This window comes from Oncorhynchus tshawytscha, linkage group LG07, assembly GCF_018296145.1.
Source record: "Oncorhynchus tshawytscha isolate Ot180627B linkage group LG07, Otsh_v2.0, whole genome shotgun sequence".
Taxonomy (NCBI): domain Eukaryota; kingdom Metazoa; phylum Chordata; class Actinopteri; order Salmoniformes; family Salmonidae; genus Oncorhynchus; species Oncorhynchus tshawytscha.
The window spans coordinates 8,560,553-8,578,775 of NC_056435.1; the positions used below are offsets into that span (position 1 = coordinate 8,560,553).

At 43.6% G+C, this 18,223-nt stretch overlaps 1 protein-coding gene across 3 annotated transcripts in view; it reads right to left on the reverse strand.

Annotated features, from left to right (window-relative positions):
- The window catches only part of ly75 (lymphocyte antigen 75), a 35,302-nt gene that overhangs the window by 10,045 nt on the left and 7,034 nt on the right, over positions 1-18,223 (reverse strand). For all 3 annotated transcript variants that reach the window (XM_024425885.2, XM_024425886.2, XM_024425884.2), the window contains exons 4-24: positions 17,788-17,949; positions 17,266-17,385; positions 16,394-16,534; positions 15,886-16,077; positions 13,747-13,901; positions 13,385-13,489; positions 12,670-12,758; positions 12,230-12,399; positions 11,854-12,053; positions 11,503-11,645; positions 9,930-10,008; positions 9,758-9,829; positions 7,671-7,794; positions 7,362-7,397; positions 7,025-7,194; positions 6,403-6,467; positions 6,121-6,197; positions 3,065-3,201; positions 2,468-2,573; positions 2,176-2,330; positions 55-184 (exon numbers count right to left, since the gene is read on the reverse strand). In XM_024425885.2, coding sequence (XP_024281653.2) covers positions 55-184; positions 2,176-2,330; positions 2,468-2,573; positions 3,065-3,201; positions 6,121-6,197; positions 6,403-6,467; positions 7,025-7,194; positions 7,362-7,397; positions 7,671-7,794; positions 9,758-9,829; positions 9,930-10,008; positions 11,503-11,645; positions 11,854-12,053; positions 12,230-12,399; positions 12,670-12,758; positions 13,385-13,489; positions 13,747-13,901; positions 15,886-16,077; positions 16,394-16,534; positions 17,266-17,385; positions 17,788-17,949 — 2,628 coding nt within the window. The remainder of the gene's footprint in view (positions 1-54; positions 185-2,175; positions 2,331-2,467; positions 2,574-3,064; positions 3,202-6,120; positions 6,198-6,402; positions 6,468-7,024; positions 7,195-7,361; positions 7,398-7,670; positions 7,795-9,757; positions 9,830-9,929; positions 10,009-11,502; positions 11,646-11,853; positions 12,054-12,229; positions 12,400-12,669; positions 12,759-13,384; positions 13,490-13,746; positions 13,902-15,885; positions 16,078-16,393; positions 16,535-17,265; positions 17,386-17,787; positions 17,950-18,223) is intronic.

Consider the following 18,223-nt stretch of genomic DNA (forward strand, 5'->3'; position numbering starts at 1 on the left):
CACAGATAATTGGTTGTGTTTGGCGCCCTCTGCTGCTATGAAGCGGTGGTGTACCTGCGTAGTGCTGGCAGATGGACACATATTGCTGGTCAGAGCAGGAGGTGTAGTCCCAGGAGCCCATCATGGCAGAGCTGGGGTCGTTGAACACAAAGACACACAGCTCAATGCTCTCTGGGTCAAGAAGCTGCAGACAGACACAATAACAGGGACACAGAGTTAGTTATAGGTTATGATGACCTTGAACTTTGAAACAGATGTGGAACATGTTTTTTAGAGACTGGTATTTAGTATAGGCTATCATAGTAATGTTTATGTGGTCTCATCATTTGTTTAAAAAAAACTACCTGCACGCACTCTTACCAGTGGTTAAAGTACATTTAATTTCTTCCCGGTATGGAGACCTCCTATTGGTGAACGCGCTTATTATTGTTTTATGGGCCTAATCATAGAATTACATATAGAATCCTATTAATTTAATAGGATCTCTATGGAGCTAATAAAGCTTTTTAGTCTTAATTTTTTAAATATATTAGCCTACCTTTTAATGTGGCATAAACACAACCAGTCATGTTTTTGACTGATTTTCAAAGAATTACTTCAGTTTACTTGCGAACGTCACTAAGGGGCGGTGAAACGACGGTCTGCTTATAATTTTCGACATTTTGTAGACTGTTAGTCAACCTGTCTATAACTAGATACATGCAGCTACTCTTGTCATTACTTGATGATTGTTTGGAAGACTAAATAAAGCCTTGCTCACCAGAATAATGTCATAAATCGATAGAATGATCAATGCGTCATCAACAATCTAGTTGACATCAGTAAAGTTCTTTTGATTTTTGCTTTTCTCACGTGGATGTTTAGGGACCAGGGAGATCTCCAAATGACATCAATTTGACCCGTTTCCAGGAAATTATGCATATTTTATGTGGTTGAAAATGAAATACTGTCAGATTTTATGCTGAAATTGCACCTTTAGGTCACCCAACGGGATTCTCAATCTCTCAAAATGCTGAAAGAAATAAATCCTATTTCTCCACTCCTGGTCCTGAGACAAAATTAACATTTGGTCTATCATTTTACTGAGAGGAAAGCTTAATTGTGCAGGAGTTCATATTATAATAGGCTACATGTGAGGCCTACTGTCCTTTTCCAGTCACTATTCCAACTACTGGGTTAGTTATATTCTGGCATCCATACGCTGCCATTTGATCAATTGAAAGAGACCACTTCCAAAACACCACAAAGTGTTATGAATGACAGTCTGTTATTGTCATCCATTAGGCCTCTGCACAAGTCTTGTGACCTGAATTGATGCATACACTGCTACGGTCTCAGCCACTCATCTCTGCCTTATCATGGAACCACACTGCATTTTGGAGCGTATTCCACAAGTTCAAGCCTATTCACACATTTTTCATGCGACTTGCATCCGGCAATGATAAATAGTGTAATAGCCTACAGTTCTCTTAAAATGTGTTTTAATTGAGGGCCTCCCGGGTGGCGCAGTGGTTAAGGGCGCTGTTCTGCAGCGCCAGCTGTGCCACCAGAGACTCTGGGTTCGCGCCCAGGCTCTGTCGTAACCGGCCACGACCGGGAGGTCTGTGGGGCGGACGCACAATTGGCCTAGTGTTGTCCGGGTTAGGGAGGGGTTAGCCGGTAGGGATATCCTTGTCTCATCGCGCACCAGCGACCCCTGTGGCGGGCCGGGTGCAGTGCGCGCTAACCAAGGTGTTTCCTTCGACACATTGGTACGGCTGGCTTCCGGGTTGGATGCGCGCTGTGTTAAGAAGCGGCTTGGTTGGGTTGTGTATCGGAGGACGCATGACTTTCAACCTTCGTCTCTCCCGAGCCCGTACGGGAGTTGTAGCGATGAGACAAGATAGTAGCTACTAAACAATTGGATACCATGAAATTGGGGAGAAAACAGGGTAAAAAAAGTGTTTTAATTATTGTGATGGGATCAGGTTTTACCGGTATTCTAGCTTACTTTCACCCCTGATTCTGACCAACTGTCTATGAGGGGAGTATACCTGGTATTTTTACAGTAAAAACTATTCTATGATTTCAGTTGAATGAGAGGTATGCTTACTGGGTTTTGACTCTAAGTTATAACTCATTGATCCCTGTGGCCACGCTGGATAGAGTTGAGAAGGGAAGTGAGTGGGAACTCACGTTGACGAGTATGGGCCTGAGTAGGCCGTGAAGCAGGGGGTTAAAGTTGAGGTAGGAGACCGGGGAGTCATCCACCCACTCTGGGTCCTGCTGTTTGAGCTTCAGGCCAATCCACGTCTTCTGGGGCTGCGCCGGCAACAGGGAGGTCACAAAGTCTGACCACAACAAACAGATAGGCGCAACTAGTCAACAACCGCTGGATAAGACGGACATTGAAGGGACATCAATCATTGGTCATCTCAGGAGAATGGAAGGCTGTCTATTGACAAACATGTTGAATAAAAAGACTCACCCTGTTCAACTTGGTCTGTGATAGTGAGTAGAGTTCCTCTCATCGACTGACAGTGCTCGTTGGCGTGTTGAAAAGTCAGATACAGAGGCTTGATCACCCCGTAGCACTGGAAAAGGCAACGACAACATTCAATAACAATGATTAGAAACTGGGTGGTTTAAGCCCTGAATGCTGATTGGCTGACAGCCGTGGTATATCAGACCGTAAACCACGGGTATGACAAAACATTTTTACTGCTCTAATTACATTGGTAACCAGTTTATAATAGCAATAAGGCACCACGGGGTTGGTGGTATATGGCCAATATACCCCAGCTAAGGGCTGTATCCAGGCATTCTGCGTTGTGTCGTGCGTAAGAACAGCCCTTAGTCGTGGTATATTGGCCATATACCAGACCCATTCTTGCTTACACAGAATGTACCTGTGTGTAGACTAGATCAGAGGACGGACTCGTTGTCATGGCTGGAATGGAACGAATGAAACAGTATCACAACTGGTTTCCATGTGTTTTATACTGCTCCATTCATTCCATTCCAGCCGTTACTGTATGGCCGTCCAGTGACACCAGCCTCCAGTGTGTGTGTACGACAGACTGACCTTGTCTCTGAAGCGTAAATAGTCGCTCTCACAGGGCAGACCATTGGGGTGAGGCTCTCCAGGGTGGGTCTCTATAGCTGTGGTATTGTGTCTCTCACACACGAATGGCAGCTTCAGCTCACAGCTGTACTCGTACTCTGGAGGGGCAGGAGTGTGTGTGAGTGAGTGTGTGTGTGTGTGACTGGAAGGTAACAACCCACTGGGCACACATTGGTTGAATCAACATTGTTTCATGTAAAGTGTTGTGTCCCATGTTTCATGAGCTGAAATAAAAGACCCCAGAAATGTTCCATACGCACAAAAAGCTTATTTCTCTAAAATGTTGTGCACAAATTTGTTTACATCCCTGTTAGTGAGCATTTCGACTTTGATAAGATAATCAATCCACCTGACACGTGAGGCCTTTCAAGAAACTAATTAAACAGCACGATCATTACATAGGTGCACCTTGTGCTGGGGGCAATACAAGGACACTCTAAAATGTGCAGTTTTATCACACAATACAATGCCACAGATGTTTTAACTTTTAAGGGGGTGTGCAATTGGCATGCTGATGGAAGGAATATCCACTAGAACTGTTTCACGAGAATTAAATGCTAATTTCTCTACCATAAGCCGCATCCAACGTCGTTTTATAGAATTTGGAAGTATGTCCAACTGACCTCACAACCGCAGACCACGTGTATGGCGTCGTGTGGGCGAGCGGTTTGCTGATGTCAGTGTTGTGTACAGAGTGACCCATGGTGGTGTGGGGTTATGGTATGGGCAGGAATAAGCTACGGACAACAAAGAGAAATAGCATTTTATCCATGGCAATTTGAACGCGAAGAGATACGGTGACGAGGTCCTGAGACCCACTGTCGTGCCATTCATCCTCCTCCATCACCTCATGTTTCAGCATGATAATGCACTGCCCCATGTGACAAGGATCTGTACACAATTCCTGGAAGCTTATAATGTCCCAGTTCTTCCATGGTCTGCATACACACCAGACATGTCACCCATTGAGCATGTTTGAGATGCTCTGGATCGACGTGCACAACAGCGTGTTCCAGTTCCCGCCAATATCCAGCAACTTCACACACCCATTGAAGAGGAGTGGGACAACATTCCACAGGCAACAGCCTGATCAACTCTATGCGAAGGAGATGTCGCGCTGCATGAGGCAAATGTTGGTCACACCAGATAATTACTTTTTTTTAAAGGTATATGTGACCAACAGATGCATATTTGTATTCCCAGTCATGTGAAATCCATAGATTAGGGCCTAAATCATTTATTTAAATTGACTGATTTCAATATGAACTGTACTCAGTCAAATCTTTGTTCAGTATAAATACATGTATTTAAGCTGACTAACAGGTTGTTACATCAATCTAATTGACATAATCAGAACTATGTATACATTGCAATTTAGTTAAATTCCACATAGAAATGTACAAAATATGTTTTAATCATATATTCAATATATTGGGTGGTTGAAATTGTTGAATTTTAGATTTAATGAGACAAATTTTATTTGACCTTGTTTCAATGTTGATAGTAAAATGGTATGTTTGAACCAATGTCATTGTTTCAAAGTCAAGCCAAATAAAAAGATATTGAAATAAAATGTGAAGCTACAGTCCAATGACTTCTGCCTGAACAGTGACTCCTACTGGAATATGAGGGGTAATGTTTATTTAACTAGGCAAGTCAGTTAAGAACAAATTCTTATTTACAATGAAGGCCTACCCCAGCCAAATGAAACTGGGCCAATTGTGCACCGCCCTATGGGACTTCCAATCACAGCCAGATGTGATGCAGCCTCTTGCATGGTGGTGCAGTGTCTTAGACCACTGCACCACTCGGGAGCCCGAACGAGTCTACAATCCAGATGCCTACCTCTAAGTACCCTGCTTAAGCTTTGGAAACACAACACATTGAGACATTTAGAAGTAGTTACCATTAGCTCTATAAATACTATGATATTCATGACTTTTACCTTTCGATATGTTCTTGTATATGAAGGATGGTCGGTTGATTTCAAATTAAATCTACAAGTTAACTATTTGAAGTTTGATTTACTGCTATTCCTTAAGTTAGATTTTTGGTTGAGATGGAGACATGAATCCAACATATCAATCATGAATTTGTAGACAAACTGGATAATGAATTGAGAACGCATCCAAATATCAACATTTGAAGGAGATCTTCTACTGGGATAGTATATATAGGGCCTATCATATATAATGAACAACATACAGTCAGCTCCAAAAGTATTGGGAGACTAACACATGTTTTGTTGTTTTGGCTCTGTACTCCAGCAGTTTGGATTTGAAATGATAAAGTCAGACTCTCAGCTTCAATTTGAGCGTATTTCCCTTAGGGGACCAAAGTATTGAGAGAAATTCGCTTATGTGTATTAAAGTAGTAAAAAGTGAAGTATTTGGTCCCATATTCATTGCATGCAATGACAACATCAAGCTTGTGATTGGTTGAATGCACTTCTTGTTTGTTTTGGATTTGTGTCAGATTATTTTGTGCCAAACAAAATGTATGGTAAATATTATATTGAGTCATTTTGGAGTCACCTGTACTGTAAATAAGATTTTAATATATGTTTCCAAACACTTCTACATTAATGTGGTTGCTACCATTATTACGGATAATCCTAAATGAATCGTGAATAAAGATGAGTGAAAAAGTTAGATGCACAGGTATCATGCCCCCCGTTATTGGTGAGAGGTTAACATGTCTTGAAATTAGATTGATGTAACAACCTGTTAGTCAGGTTAAGCACATTTATTTAAATATCCCCCCTAATTTCAATGTTTACAACACTGTTTGAAATCAGATGAAAACAGTACTGGTTGATTACTTCTTCCAATCCAATGTATTTTCCACGTTGATTCCACGTCATAATACGTTGACAAATGACGTTGAACAACGTCGATTCAACCAGTGTGCTCAGTGTCCTAGTAACCAACAGCCTACATTATAATCCTTTCTACATTATCTAAAGGAAACAACTTGATTTCAACTACTCTTTGTACTGTAATTACGTTTTCATTCACCTGGGAAGATGTTCTTGTCACTGATGGTTGTACACCTGCCCAGGAACGCAGCACGGTAGTAGTGCATATGGGAAAACCTAGAGGACAGGAGTAGAAAGTCATTCACTCTCATTCTAACCAACACACACAATAACATCACTTATATTTGACTTGAATATTGGTCACAAGACACGTTTTGGAGGCAGTGCTTGAGAACGTGTGTTGCTGCGTGACCCTGTCGGGGGGTGGTTATTGGTTGATGAGGTGTGACCTGCCACGTGACTGCGTGACTGTGTGACTCACCTCATGGGGAAGTAGTGTCCAGTGTCTCTTACATCCACCCACCAGCTCTGCTTCCCTGCTGGCATCTGCCCAATCAGGTCACAAGTCAATGAATAAATAAACACAAGGACAAAACAAAGCCACTCCCTGCTGCTCTCTCACACACACAGCGCTCTCTCTCTCTCTCTTCTGGTCAATGTCGTCTTCATTTTATTAGGATAGTTCAGTGGCCACCTTCTTCCTCTCCGTTCCTGCTCTATATCTATTACAATCAGGGTTGATATACAAGCCTTAAAGCTGAAATCTGCATGAGAGCAAACAGCGCCACTGTTCGCCCCCCAGCACGTTATTGTTTTCGTTCCGTTGATGAAACGGAGGAGAGGAAAAATCCAGCATCGTGGTAAAAAAATAAATAATAATAATAATGTAGTTCCATCAATTTGTTTAAAAAGACTACCTGCAGTTCTGTTGTAGGTGCAATGAAGTCAGCGGAAAACTGTGTTCGCTGCTGGAAGGAACTTCTTTGTTGTTGTAATATTGGAAACAAACGTGGCAGTTACACCATTATGGATTCCAGCTGTATCTTCTACTAACTAGGTTTATACCGTACAGTAAGTCTGGTTTGTTCACCACGCTACTGTACCTGTGGCAGATTATTGTGGATCTGTATGGCTGCGTTGGAGCTTTGTGGTGCTGCCAGCTTGCTGCCGTTGCTGTTGCAGTACAAACTAGCCTCCTCGTATGGCAGCTTTGGTTCCGTCACAAACCAGAACTCGTTACCGTCAATGAATATGGATGTCTCATGGTGCCCACCTGCAACAGATCAATATTATTATTATTATTCTCAAATCCTATTTTTAGTACTCAATATATAAAAAACCTCAGCTCATACTTCATAACTGATGACTGATACATTGGTGTATAATTTCATCAGAAAAAGTCAAGAGATATTTCCAAACCTATATGTCAACACCACTTACCAGGATTGTACCACACTGGGTTCTTGGGAGTTTTTCCTATTTCAGAATGAACAAACAAACAGTTATTTTCAACTATGCTGATGCAAGAATGAAAGTGTAAAGGTCACCAAACATTTCCCCAAACTCTGATTCCTAAACGGTTCAATGTGGGTCTAGCAGACACTACACAAGAGACACTTTTGAGTTGAAACTAAGGAGGCGCTAGGACACGTTCACAATCACACGGCCTGTATGTGTGTATAGTTACCGTGGGGGATCTGGCAGACCCACTCCAGCCTGGCGTCACAGTGAGTGTGTGTGTATAGTTACCGCGGGGGATCTGGCAGACCCACTCCAGCCTGGCATCACAGTGGAATGGGGTGGCGTAGAACGGCAGAGGAGGGAATTCATGCATCAGGAAGACAAATAAACTCCTAAAGGTTCCTTTCAGTGTCTGTCAAAGAGAAAGAGAGAAAGAGAGAGAGAGAAAGAGAGAGAGAGACGACAAGTCATGATGCATGCTGGTATTTCAACATCGGCATGAGATATGACATTATAACCGTAGACAGGTACAGTGGGGCAAAAAAGTATTTAGTCAGCCACCAATTGTGCAAGTTCTCCCACTTAAAAAGATGAGAGGCCTGTAATTTGTCATAGGTACACTTCAACTATGACAGACAAAATGAGAAGGAAAAAAATCCAGAAAATCACATTGTAGGATTTTTAATGAATTTATTTGCAAATTATGGTGGAAAATAAGTATTTGGTCAAAAACAAAAGTTTCTCAATACTTTGTTATATACCCTTTGTTGGCAATGACAGAGGTCAAATGTTTTCTGTAAGTCTTAACAAGGTTTTCACACACTGTTGCTGGTATTTTGGCCCATTCCTCCATGCAGATCTCCTCTAGAGCAGTGATGTTTTGGGGCTGTTGCTGGGCAACACAGACTTTCAACTCCCTCCAAAGATTTTCTATGGGGTTGAGATCTGGAGACTGGCTAGGCCACTCCAGGACCTTGAAATGCTTCTTACGAAGCCACTCCTTCATTGCCCGGGCGGTGTGTTTGGGATCATTGTCATGCTGAAAGATCCAGCCACATTTCATCTTCAATGCCCTTGCTGATGGAAGGAGGTTCTCACTCAAAATCTCACGATACATGGCCCCATTCATTGTTTCCTTTACACGGATCAGTTGTCCTGGTCCCTTTGCAGAAAAACAGCCCCAAAGCATGATGTTTCCACCCCCATGCTTCACAGTAGGTATGGTGTTCTTTGGATGAAACTCAGCATTCTTTGTCCTCCAAACACGACAAGTTGAGTTTTTACCAAAAAGTTATATTTTGGTTTCATCTGACCATATGACATTCTCCCAATCTTCTTCTGGATCATCCAAATGCTCTCTAGCAAACTTCTGACGGGCCTGGACATGTACTGGCTTAAGCAGGGGGACACGTCTGGCACTGCAGGATTTGAGTTACTGATGGTAGGCTTTGTTACTTTGGTCCCAGCTCTCTGTAGGTCATTCACTAGGCCCCCTGTGTGGTTCTGGGATTTTTGCTCACCGTTCTTGTGATCATTTTGACCCCAAGGGGTGAGATCTTGCGTGGAGCCCCAGATCGAGGGAGATTGTCAGTGGTCTTGTTTGTCTTCCATTTCCTAATAATTGCTCCCACAGTTGATTTCTTCAAACCAAGCTGCTTACCTATTGCAGATTCAGTCTTCCCAGCCTGGTGCAGGTCTACAATTTTGTTGATGGTGTCCTTTGACAGCTCTTTGGTCTTGGCCATAGTGGAGTTTGGCGTGTGACTTTTTGAGGTTGTGGACAGGTGTCTTTTATACTGATAACAAGTTCAAACAGGTGCCATTAATACAGGTAACGAGTGGAGGACAGAGGAGCCTCTTAAAGAAGAAGTTACAGGTCTGTGAGAGCCAGAAATCTTGCTTGTTTGTAGGTGACCAAATACTTATTTTCCACCATAATTTGCAAATATATTCATAAAAAAAATCCTACAATGTGATTTTCTGGATTTTTCCCCCTCATTTTGTCTGTCATAGTTGAAGTGTACCTATGATGAAAATTACAGGCCTCTCATCTTTTTAAGTGGGAGAACTTGCACAATTGGTGGCTGACTAAATACTTTTTGCCCCACTGTATTTATCGCCAAAATGTTTCTGTACCCTGGGGGGAGTGCCTTTTATAGACAGTACAACTCCTGGCCCTGATGATAACGCCTGACAGATTCTAACGACTGGGCAAGAGCTGTAGCCACTTCACAGGTAGGGAGAGGGAGCTCGAAAATGGAGCACGTGATGTAGGAAGAAGCTGACGGGTTTAAGTAGTGACATCTGCCATAACCACCACACCAGCAGACGTTATGCAGTGTTGAGGCTGTATTCCAGCATCTGAACCTACCCACCTTAAAGGCTGTGCAGCCCCGGTTGTACTCGTCATCCTCGTGGAACTCTTGGGGGAAAATGGCCATGGACACCTTCGGATGAATCACGCATGTATATTATCAGAATGGTTACTTATTATAGTCTCTCTACGGGAGTTACACACAGAGGTACGATGTGTTTTCCTCTACTCACAGGCCTGTTGTCGCTCCACTCCCAGGAACCAGCAGCTGGGTTTCTCCTGTTTAACCCCACCCAGAAGAACCGGTCATCGCTGGGACAGACAGGACACGAACACTGTTAACAAACATCTAATTCTCACTTATTTTTTATTGTGGTTTATTATAATTTTTGGGCTCAAAAGGCAGTGTTTAAACAATCATCCAATGTCTTAAGTATATTATTGCTAGTGATTGAACCTTCCCCCTGCAGAGCATTGCAGGACAGGGTGTGTCCTGGTGTGAACCATACTTGTTACTATTGACAGGAGTCAGCTTACATTAGCATAAAGATGATGAGACCATGTGAATTTGAAAACACAGATGTGTATGGTAACTGTAGTGGGTGATGTGGAGCAGGTTGAGAGCTTCAAGTTCCTTGGTATCCACATCACCAACAAACTAGAATGGTCCAAACACACCAAGACAGTCATGAAGAGAGCACGACAAAGCCTACTCAGGAAACTAAAAAGATTTGGCATGGGTCCTGAGATCCTCAAAAGGTTCTACAACTGCAACATCGAGAGCATCTTGACTGGTTGCATCACTGCCTGGTATGGCAACTGCTCGGCCTCCGACCGCAAGGCACTACAGAGGGTAGTGCGTACGGCCCAGTACATCACTGGGGCTAAGCTGCCTGCCATCCAGGACCTCTACACCGGGCGATGTCAGAGGAAGGCCCTAAAAATTGTCAAAGACCCCAGCCACCCCAGTCATAGACTGTTCTCTCTACTACCGCATGGCAAGCGGTACCGGAGTGGCAAGTCTAGGACAAAAAGGCTTCTCAACAGTTTTTAACCCCAAGCCATGAGACTCATGAACAGATAATAAAATGGCTACCCGGACTATTTGCATTGTGTGTCCCCCCCCAACCCCTCTTTTTACGCTGCTGCTACTCTCTGTTCATCATATATGCATAGTCACTTTAACCATATCTACATGTACATACAACCTCAATCAGCCAGACTAACCTGTTCCTGTATGTAGCCTCGCTACTGTTATAGCCTCCATACTGTTATTTTTCACTGTTGTTTTATTTCTTTACCTACCTATTGTTCACCTAATACCTTTTTTGCACTGTTGGTTAGAGCCTGTAAGTAAGCATTTCACTGTAAGGTCTACTACACCTGTTGTATTCAGCATTTCACTGTAAGGTCTACTACACCTGTTGTATTCAGCATTTCACTGTAAGGTCTACTACACCTGTTGTCTTCGGCGCACGTGACAAATAAACTTTGATTTGATTTGTTGGTGTCCGTTACAGTGGTGGGAACTAGACCAGTGTGTAAGCTCTGATCTATGAGAAAAATGGCAGTGTGGTGTGTATGTGTTTTACTGTATAAAGCTGGCATTAAGTTGCTGTTGTTGGAATGTGGTTATGAACATGCCTACATAATTCACATTGTTTAGTTGAGGTGACTAGACCAGTCTGACTACTGTGGCTAAGTTAGTGTTACCGCTGAGTTTGTGTGTTATCAGTGTGTGCGTGCGCGTGAGTATATGCGCGAGTGGTGTGTGCAGTGTGTGTGTGTGGGTGCAAGGGCCCCTACCTGATGGAGTCTCTCATGACATAGTTCAGGGCTCCCATCTCCTGTGGGTGGTTGAAGCTGGGTAGATGGGCCCCCAGGGCCTCACAGAACCTCTCTGCCTCCTCCCAGGACCGCTTACGACTCAGCCTCTCCTCGTGGAACACCTGGCACAGCATTGCCACGGTTACCAATACTAACACACTAACACCCTACGGTAATGTTGTTATAACACACTAACATACCGCAATCGGGTCACCATGAGACCTCAATGTGCAACGACACAGTAACGTAAACCAACAAGGTCACTAAGGCGCAGCGGGGGGACACATGCTGCGTCATTCATTTCAAGGACACACACAGGCCTACACACACCTTGTAGCAGTAGGAAATGCCAGGCCTGGATGCCCATCCATCAGGACAGGGGAGGTTAGGGTCAGGCTCAGGCTCTAGGGGCTGTGGAGCGGCGATGTCTCTCTTACAGATGGAGCCAGCTTTAAACATGGTGCAGTTCTTTACCACCCATTTACCCAGAGGCTTGGCTGTGGACATCACTGCACAGCCCCCTGCTAGGGCTGAAACACACACACAGACGCACACGTAAGTAACTCGCATACACACATATTTAACACACAGACACACACGTAACTCACGTACACCCATCAAGTGTTTCTCTCCATTTCGCATCACTGAAACCCCAACAGGGTTAAACCCTTAAACCCAAATACAGAATACTTCAGTCTGGACTAACCTGGTTCAAACCAGCCCCAGTTGGTGTATGCGACATTGGTTCCCGAGCCATCCTGAGCGACCCACTGGTACTCCCCTGTAGTCTTTATGTCCTGGAGGCCCGTCCAGAAATACTGTCTCTTCACGTTGATCTCTTCCACAAGGAGTCTATTGATGAAGGCCTGCTCGAACCTGTGGAGAACACATTGAAGAACAATTGGATCTGTGTCCCAAATGGCACCATATTCCCTATGTAGTGCACTACTCTTGACCTTACACCTGTACAAGAGGGAACAAGACAATTAGCGAGACCACGCCGAGTGTGGAGAGTTAATGTGGAATGCTGTTGGGTTTTGGCACCCTGCCAAGGCAATTTCTCAGAAACACAGCGTTTAATTTACAGTGACTGGAAATTAAAGAGTTAAATGGAAGAATGAAAGAGACAACAAGGAATGGCTGTACCTGTTGTTTATGGTGAGGTCACACCTGTCCTTGAACGACACTTCTTTAGAGTCCACTTTGTAGCACGAGTTCCCATGTCTCCTCCAGTCCTTCAGGAAGGGGAAGAGATGTAAACAAAACGAATAAACAAAATAAATAATCATTGAACTGTTCCTCTAGAGCTAGATGCTCTTTGTTGTTTGTCCCCAGAAACAAATACAAAATGAGCAAATGAAACAAATGAAATCCATCAAAAGAGCTCAACAAACTCCACAAGGTACTGTCACGGTCTTCCTCCTCTTCATCTGAAGAGGCGAAAAGGATCAGAGGACCAAAATGCGGCGTGGTATGTGTTCATGTTGAATGTTTAATTAAAGAAAGAACTGAACACTGAATACAAAAACAATAAACAAATAACGACCGTGAAGCTATAATGAGAACTGTGCTGACACAAGCAACTAACATAGACAATCACCCACAAACAAACAGTACAACCCAGGCTACCTAAGTATGATTCTCAATCAGAGACAACTAATGACACCTGCCTCTGATTGAGAACCATACTAGGCCGAAACATAGAAATCCCCAAATCATAGAAAAACAAACATAGACTACCCACCCCAACTCACGCCCTGACCATACTAAATAATGACAAAACAAAGGAAATAAAGGTCAGAACGTGACAGGTACAGCGTGTCCTGGGAAGAGGAGGTTGGGGCTGGGGAACAATGCTTACCCCTTCAGGAGGGCATCCTGCCGTAGAGGACTCGTTCACCTCTCCTTTCTTCTGACACATGAAAGGCAGCTTCTGGTCACAGCTCCTAACCCTCCAGCCATGAGACTGGAAACAGAAAAATGAGATAAAGGCATGGATCTAGAGATACCGTACATAAACTTCCTAAAAATGCCCAACATATAAGGTCCGCTATGAGTACAATGTCATGTTGATGCTATTAAGTGACCAATGGGACCTGCTGTCTATTTCTTAGCAAATTGTTAAAACATATCCATAAGTAGCCAAGCCAAGGTCTGTTGTAGGCTAAACCATTTCGCCAATTATCACACACACACACACACCCACAAACATGACACACACACCTCTCCGGAGTAGGAGACGCAGCCAGAGTCTCCTGAGGGTTGGATAGGATGATTTCTGTCCCAGTAGGTGAAGGAGACTGGTGTCTCATCAGCCCAGCTAAGGATGGCTGGGTTCCCCGTCCCCATCAGACCGATCCACACGTCCAACACAACATCTGACAGGAGGCCACCACAACATAACACTCCCTTTAACGACTGTACAGCAACTTGATCATTGATTGATTGATTCTGACGATCGAACATATAGTTGAAGTCGGACGTCTAAATACACTTCGGTTGGAGTCATTAAAACTAGTTTTTCAACCACTCCACAAATGTTTTGTTAACAAACTATAGTTTTGGCAAGTCGGTTAGGACATCTACTTTTTGCATGACACAAGTCATTTTTCCAACAATTGTTGACAGACCGATTCTTTCAATTAAAATCCACTGCATCACAATTCAAGTGTGTCAGAAGTTCATACACTAAGTTGACTGTGCTTTTAAACAGCTTAGAAAATGATGGAATGGCTTTAGAAGCATCTGATAGGCTAATTGACATAATTTGAGTCAATTGGAGGTGTACCTGTGGATGTATTTTAAGGCCTACCTTCAAACTCAGTGCCTCTTAGCTTGACATTATGGGGAAATCAAAATAAATCTGCCAAGACCTCATAAACAAAAATTGTAGACCTCCACAAGTCTGGCTCATCCTTGGGAGCAATTTCCAAATGCCTGAAGGTACCACGTTCATCTGTACAAACAATAGTACTCAAGTATAAACACCATGGGACCACACAGCCCTCGTACGGCTCAGGAAGGAGATGCGTTCTGTCTCCTAGAGATGAACGTACTTTGGTGCGAAAAGTGCAAATCAATCTCAGAACAACAGCAAAGGACCTTGTGAAGATGCTGGAGGAAACAGGTACAAAAGTATCTATATCCACAGTAAAACGAGTCCTATATCGACATAACCTGAAAGGCCGCTCAGCAAGGAAGAAGCCACTGCTCCAAAACCACCATAAAAAAGCCAGACTACGGTTTGCAACTGCACATGGGGACAAAGATCTTACAAATGTCCTCTGGTCTGATGAAACAAAAATAGAACTGCTTGGCCATAATGACCATCGTTATGTTTGGAGGGTAAAGGGGGAGGCTTACAATCCGAAAAACACCATCCAAACCGTGACGCACAGGGGTGGCAGCATCATGTTGTGGGGGTGGTTTGCTGCAGGAGGGATTGGTGCACTTCACAAAATAGATGGCATCATGAGGGAGGACAATTATGTGGATATATTGAAGCAACATCTCAAGACATCAGTCAGGAAGTTAAAGTTTGGTCGCAAATGGGTCTTCCAAATGGACAATGACCCCAAGCATACTTCCAAAGTTGTGGCAAAATGGCTTAAGGACAACAAAGTCAAGGTATTGGAGTGGCCATCACAAAGTCCTGACCTCAATCCTATAGAAAATGTGTGGGCAGAACTGAAAAAGCATGTGCAAGCAAGGAGGCCTACAAACCTGACTCAGTTACCCCAGCTCTGTCAGGAGTAATGGGCCAAAATTCACCCAACTTATTGTGGGAAGCTTGTGTAAGGCTACCCGAAACGTTTGACCCAAGTTAAACAATTTAAAGGCAATGCTACCAAATACTAATTGAGTGTATGTAAACTTCTGACCCACTGGGAATGTGATGAAAGAAATAAAAGCTGAAATAAATCATTCTCTCGACTATTATTCTGACATTTCACATTCTTAAAATAAAGTGGTGATCCTAACTGACCTAAGACAGGGCATTTTTACTAGGATTAAATGTCAGGAACTGTGAAAAACTGAGTTTAAATGTATTTTGCTAAGGTGCATGTAAACTTCCGACTTCAACTGTACATAAAACAGCCAAAGCCTCTCACAGAAGATAACAGAGCATTTCAACTAAGTATCTCTGACCAATGGCATGTCTTCCCCACACAGCACAACCGAACCGATGTTATCTAACAGTATTCCACTGTAAAATGCTTTAGATGCCTAATGATAAGCACTATAATGCCTTACCTTGAATCATGACTGATAGCTATCACTAGAAGTCTCTAACCATGCCTCAAGGGCAATACAATGCCATACACGACAATTGTGGTTGGTTTCTCTGAGCATGCAGTGTACCTGCATGGAACTGAGTGCTGATCATCTCCATGCTGTCCAGGCTGTGTAGACTGACCAGGCCTCCTCCGATTGTCTTACAGTAATTCTCGGCCTGAGCAAACATCTTCGGTTCATCCTTCACCAGCTTGTAACAGAACATGTTCCAAGGGGCCCAGCCCTCGTCACATAGGGTGGATTTATACACCAAAGGCTCTGCAGAGGAAAAACAAGATCAAGAAAAGATAGATAGAAATAATATTGTGTGAGTTAAAAGGCTAGGATGGCCTGACATGTAAATCAAACATTTGAGCACTTGGAAGGGCACCTCAAAGACAACAACAAAAAAAACAGTGTGAAAAATACACGAGTTGAGATGCAAAGCTAGGATGGTCTTAAAATGTAGTGTTTCAGCACCTTGGTAAAGTGCTACATAAATCCCTTTGGCAGAGGACAGAAATACAGTGTATCTAATTGGAGGATAAAAGAGTAAGACCTTCCCTATTAATGTGATAAACTGGTTGACTCTCACCTGTTGCTACCGACTGGGTGGCGTTGACGTTTTTCTTACAGATGTAGGGAAGTTTTTTATCGCAGATCTCACTCTCGTAGTAGTTTTTCGAATTCATGAATCCACAGTCTGACTCCCTTAGGATCGATGTGTGTGGCATTGCTACACACACACACGCACGCACGCACGCACACATACACACACACTCACACTCTTAGTTTAGCTTTCCTAAGGAACAAGGAAATCAGTAGTTATTTCTGTTTGTTTATCAAAGTTAGCAGGCTTGCTCATTGATCCTGCTTTGTGGTAAACTCCTCGGTTCTGAGGGTGAACAATAACGCAACCCAGAGAGGGTCAAAGGGCTCTGAGTAAGGACAGTGACGTCATCACCACTCTGACAGAGCAGTCCAGTCCCAAATGGCAGCCTATTCCCATATACAGTGCACTCGTTTTACTAGGCCACATGCTAATGGTTATATACAGAGGCCCATTCAGGCAAGTTGACTTGTTATTCAAGCTCGTTCACGACAGTCCTCAAGCACACACACACTGCCTGTCCCTGTGCAGTGCTGCGTCCAGTCACAATGACCCTGCCTGCCTTCTCACAACACAACACTGGCCTCTTTGTTTCCCTGGTGGCATTGTGACACAGGCTGGAGAATGAGATGGGTGCCAGGCAGTAGGGTGGTATGATTGTGGCATACCTGTACCAACCAATGCTTCTGCCATGGCTGTATCGTTGTACTATAAATAGTTGTAACCTAGTTGTGACATTGCTATAGCCATATATGTACCATAAGTTGTACTACGGTTATTACATAGTTGTACCACAGTTGTACAAAGTACCATGCTAAAGCAGTGCGTCTGTGTGTCTGCATGTGTTGCGTCCTCACCGTTGTCCCAGCGCACGTCGTTGAGGGGTGAGCCGTCTGACCACTGCCAGCCCTGAGACGTGTCCAGCTGGTGTAGGCCGATCCACATCCTGTCTGGCCGGCTGTTATGGGCCACGTCCACTTCAGTCCACACAGAACAGAGACGAGACCAGATTAGAGAAGCTAAATCTAGCTACAAAGTAGATGACAGAATCTTCATTTTTACAGCCCTTGTGGGCATATATCATATCGGCAATTAGTCAATAAAAAAATAGCCATGTTTTACCCCCTCTTAACATTCAGGGAAATAGGTTCCCTATGTCGTATAAACTGTGTTGATAATAGTATAATAATGATGTATGGTAATGGCCAAGTATTTCCAAGTATTGTAGTACCAATTACTTCAAAGTAAATAGTATGTGCCAAGTGGGTCCAATCTTTGCAGTACATGATTCATGTTACTGTTCCTGTAATGCAGGTTTGGGATGTTTGTTTTGTATGAATGTGGCCATAGACAGCCACTATAGCGGAAGGCAGTCTTACAGATGGGGAAGGCTTGGTCTTCTGAGCTGGAGACGCTGAGCAGGTCAGCTCCCTGGCTGCGACAAGAGTCCAGCGCTTCCTGCCATGTCACTGCGACCTGGGACACAAACTCATAACAGGGTCCCCCCTCGGGGCCATTGAACAGGGCCTTGCAGCCTTCCTCTGTGAGAGAGATCAGAGAGGGGATTCAGCATTGTGGTAGTATGTGTGTGTATGTCAGGGGATTGTGTGCATATCCAGCAGTGCCTCTGAACAAGTTGTTTTGCTACAGCATTTCTCAACTAGCATCCAACAGACAAATGTATCGTTACATATTTCAGTAAAACGTATTGTTAAATATATGCCAAATAAAAACAGTGTCTGAACTCCACACACGTATTTCTAAACTGAGTTCCTCACAGAGGACTGACATCGTCAGACACTGGAAAATGTCATC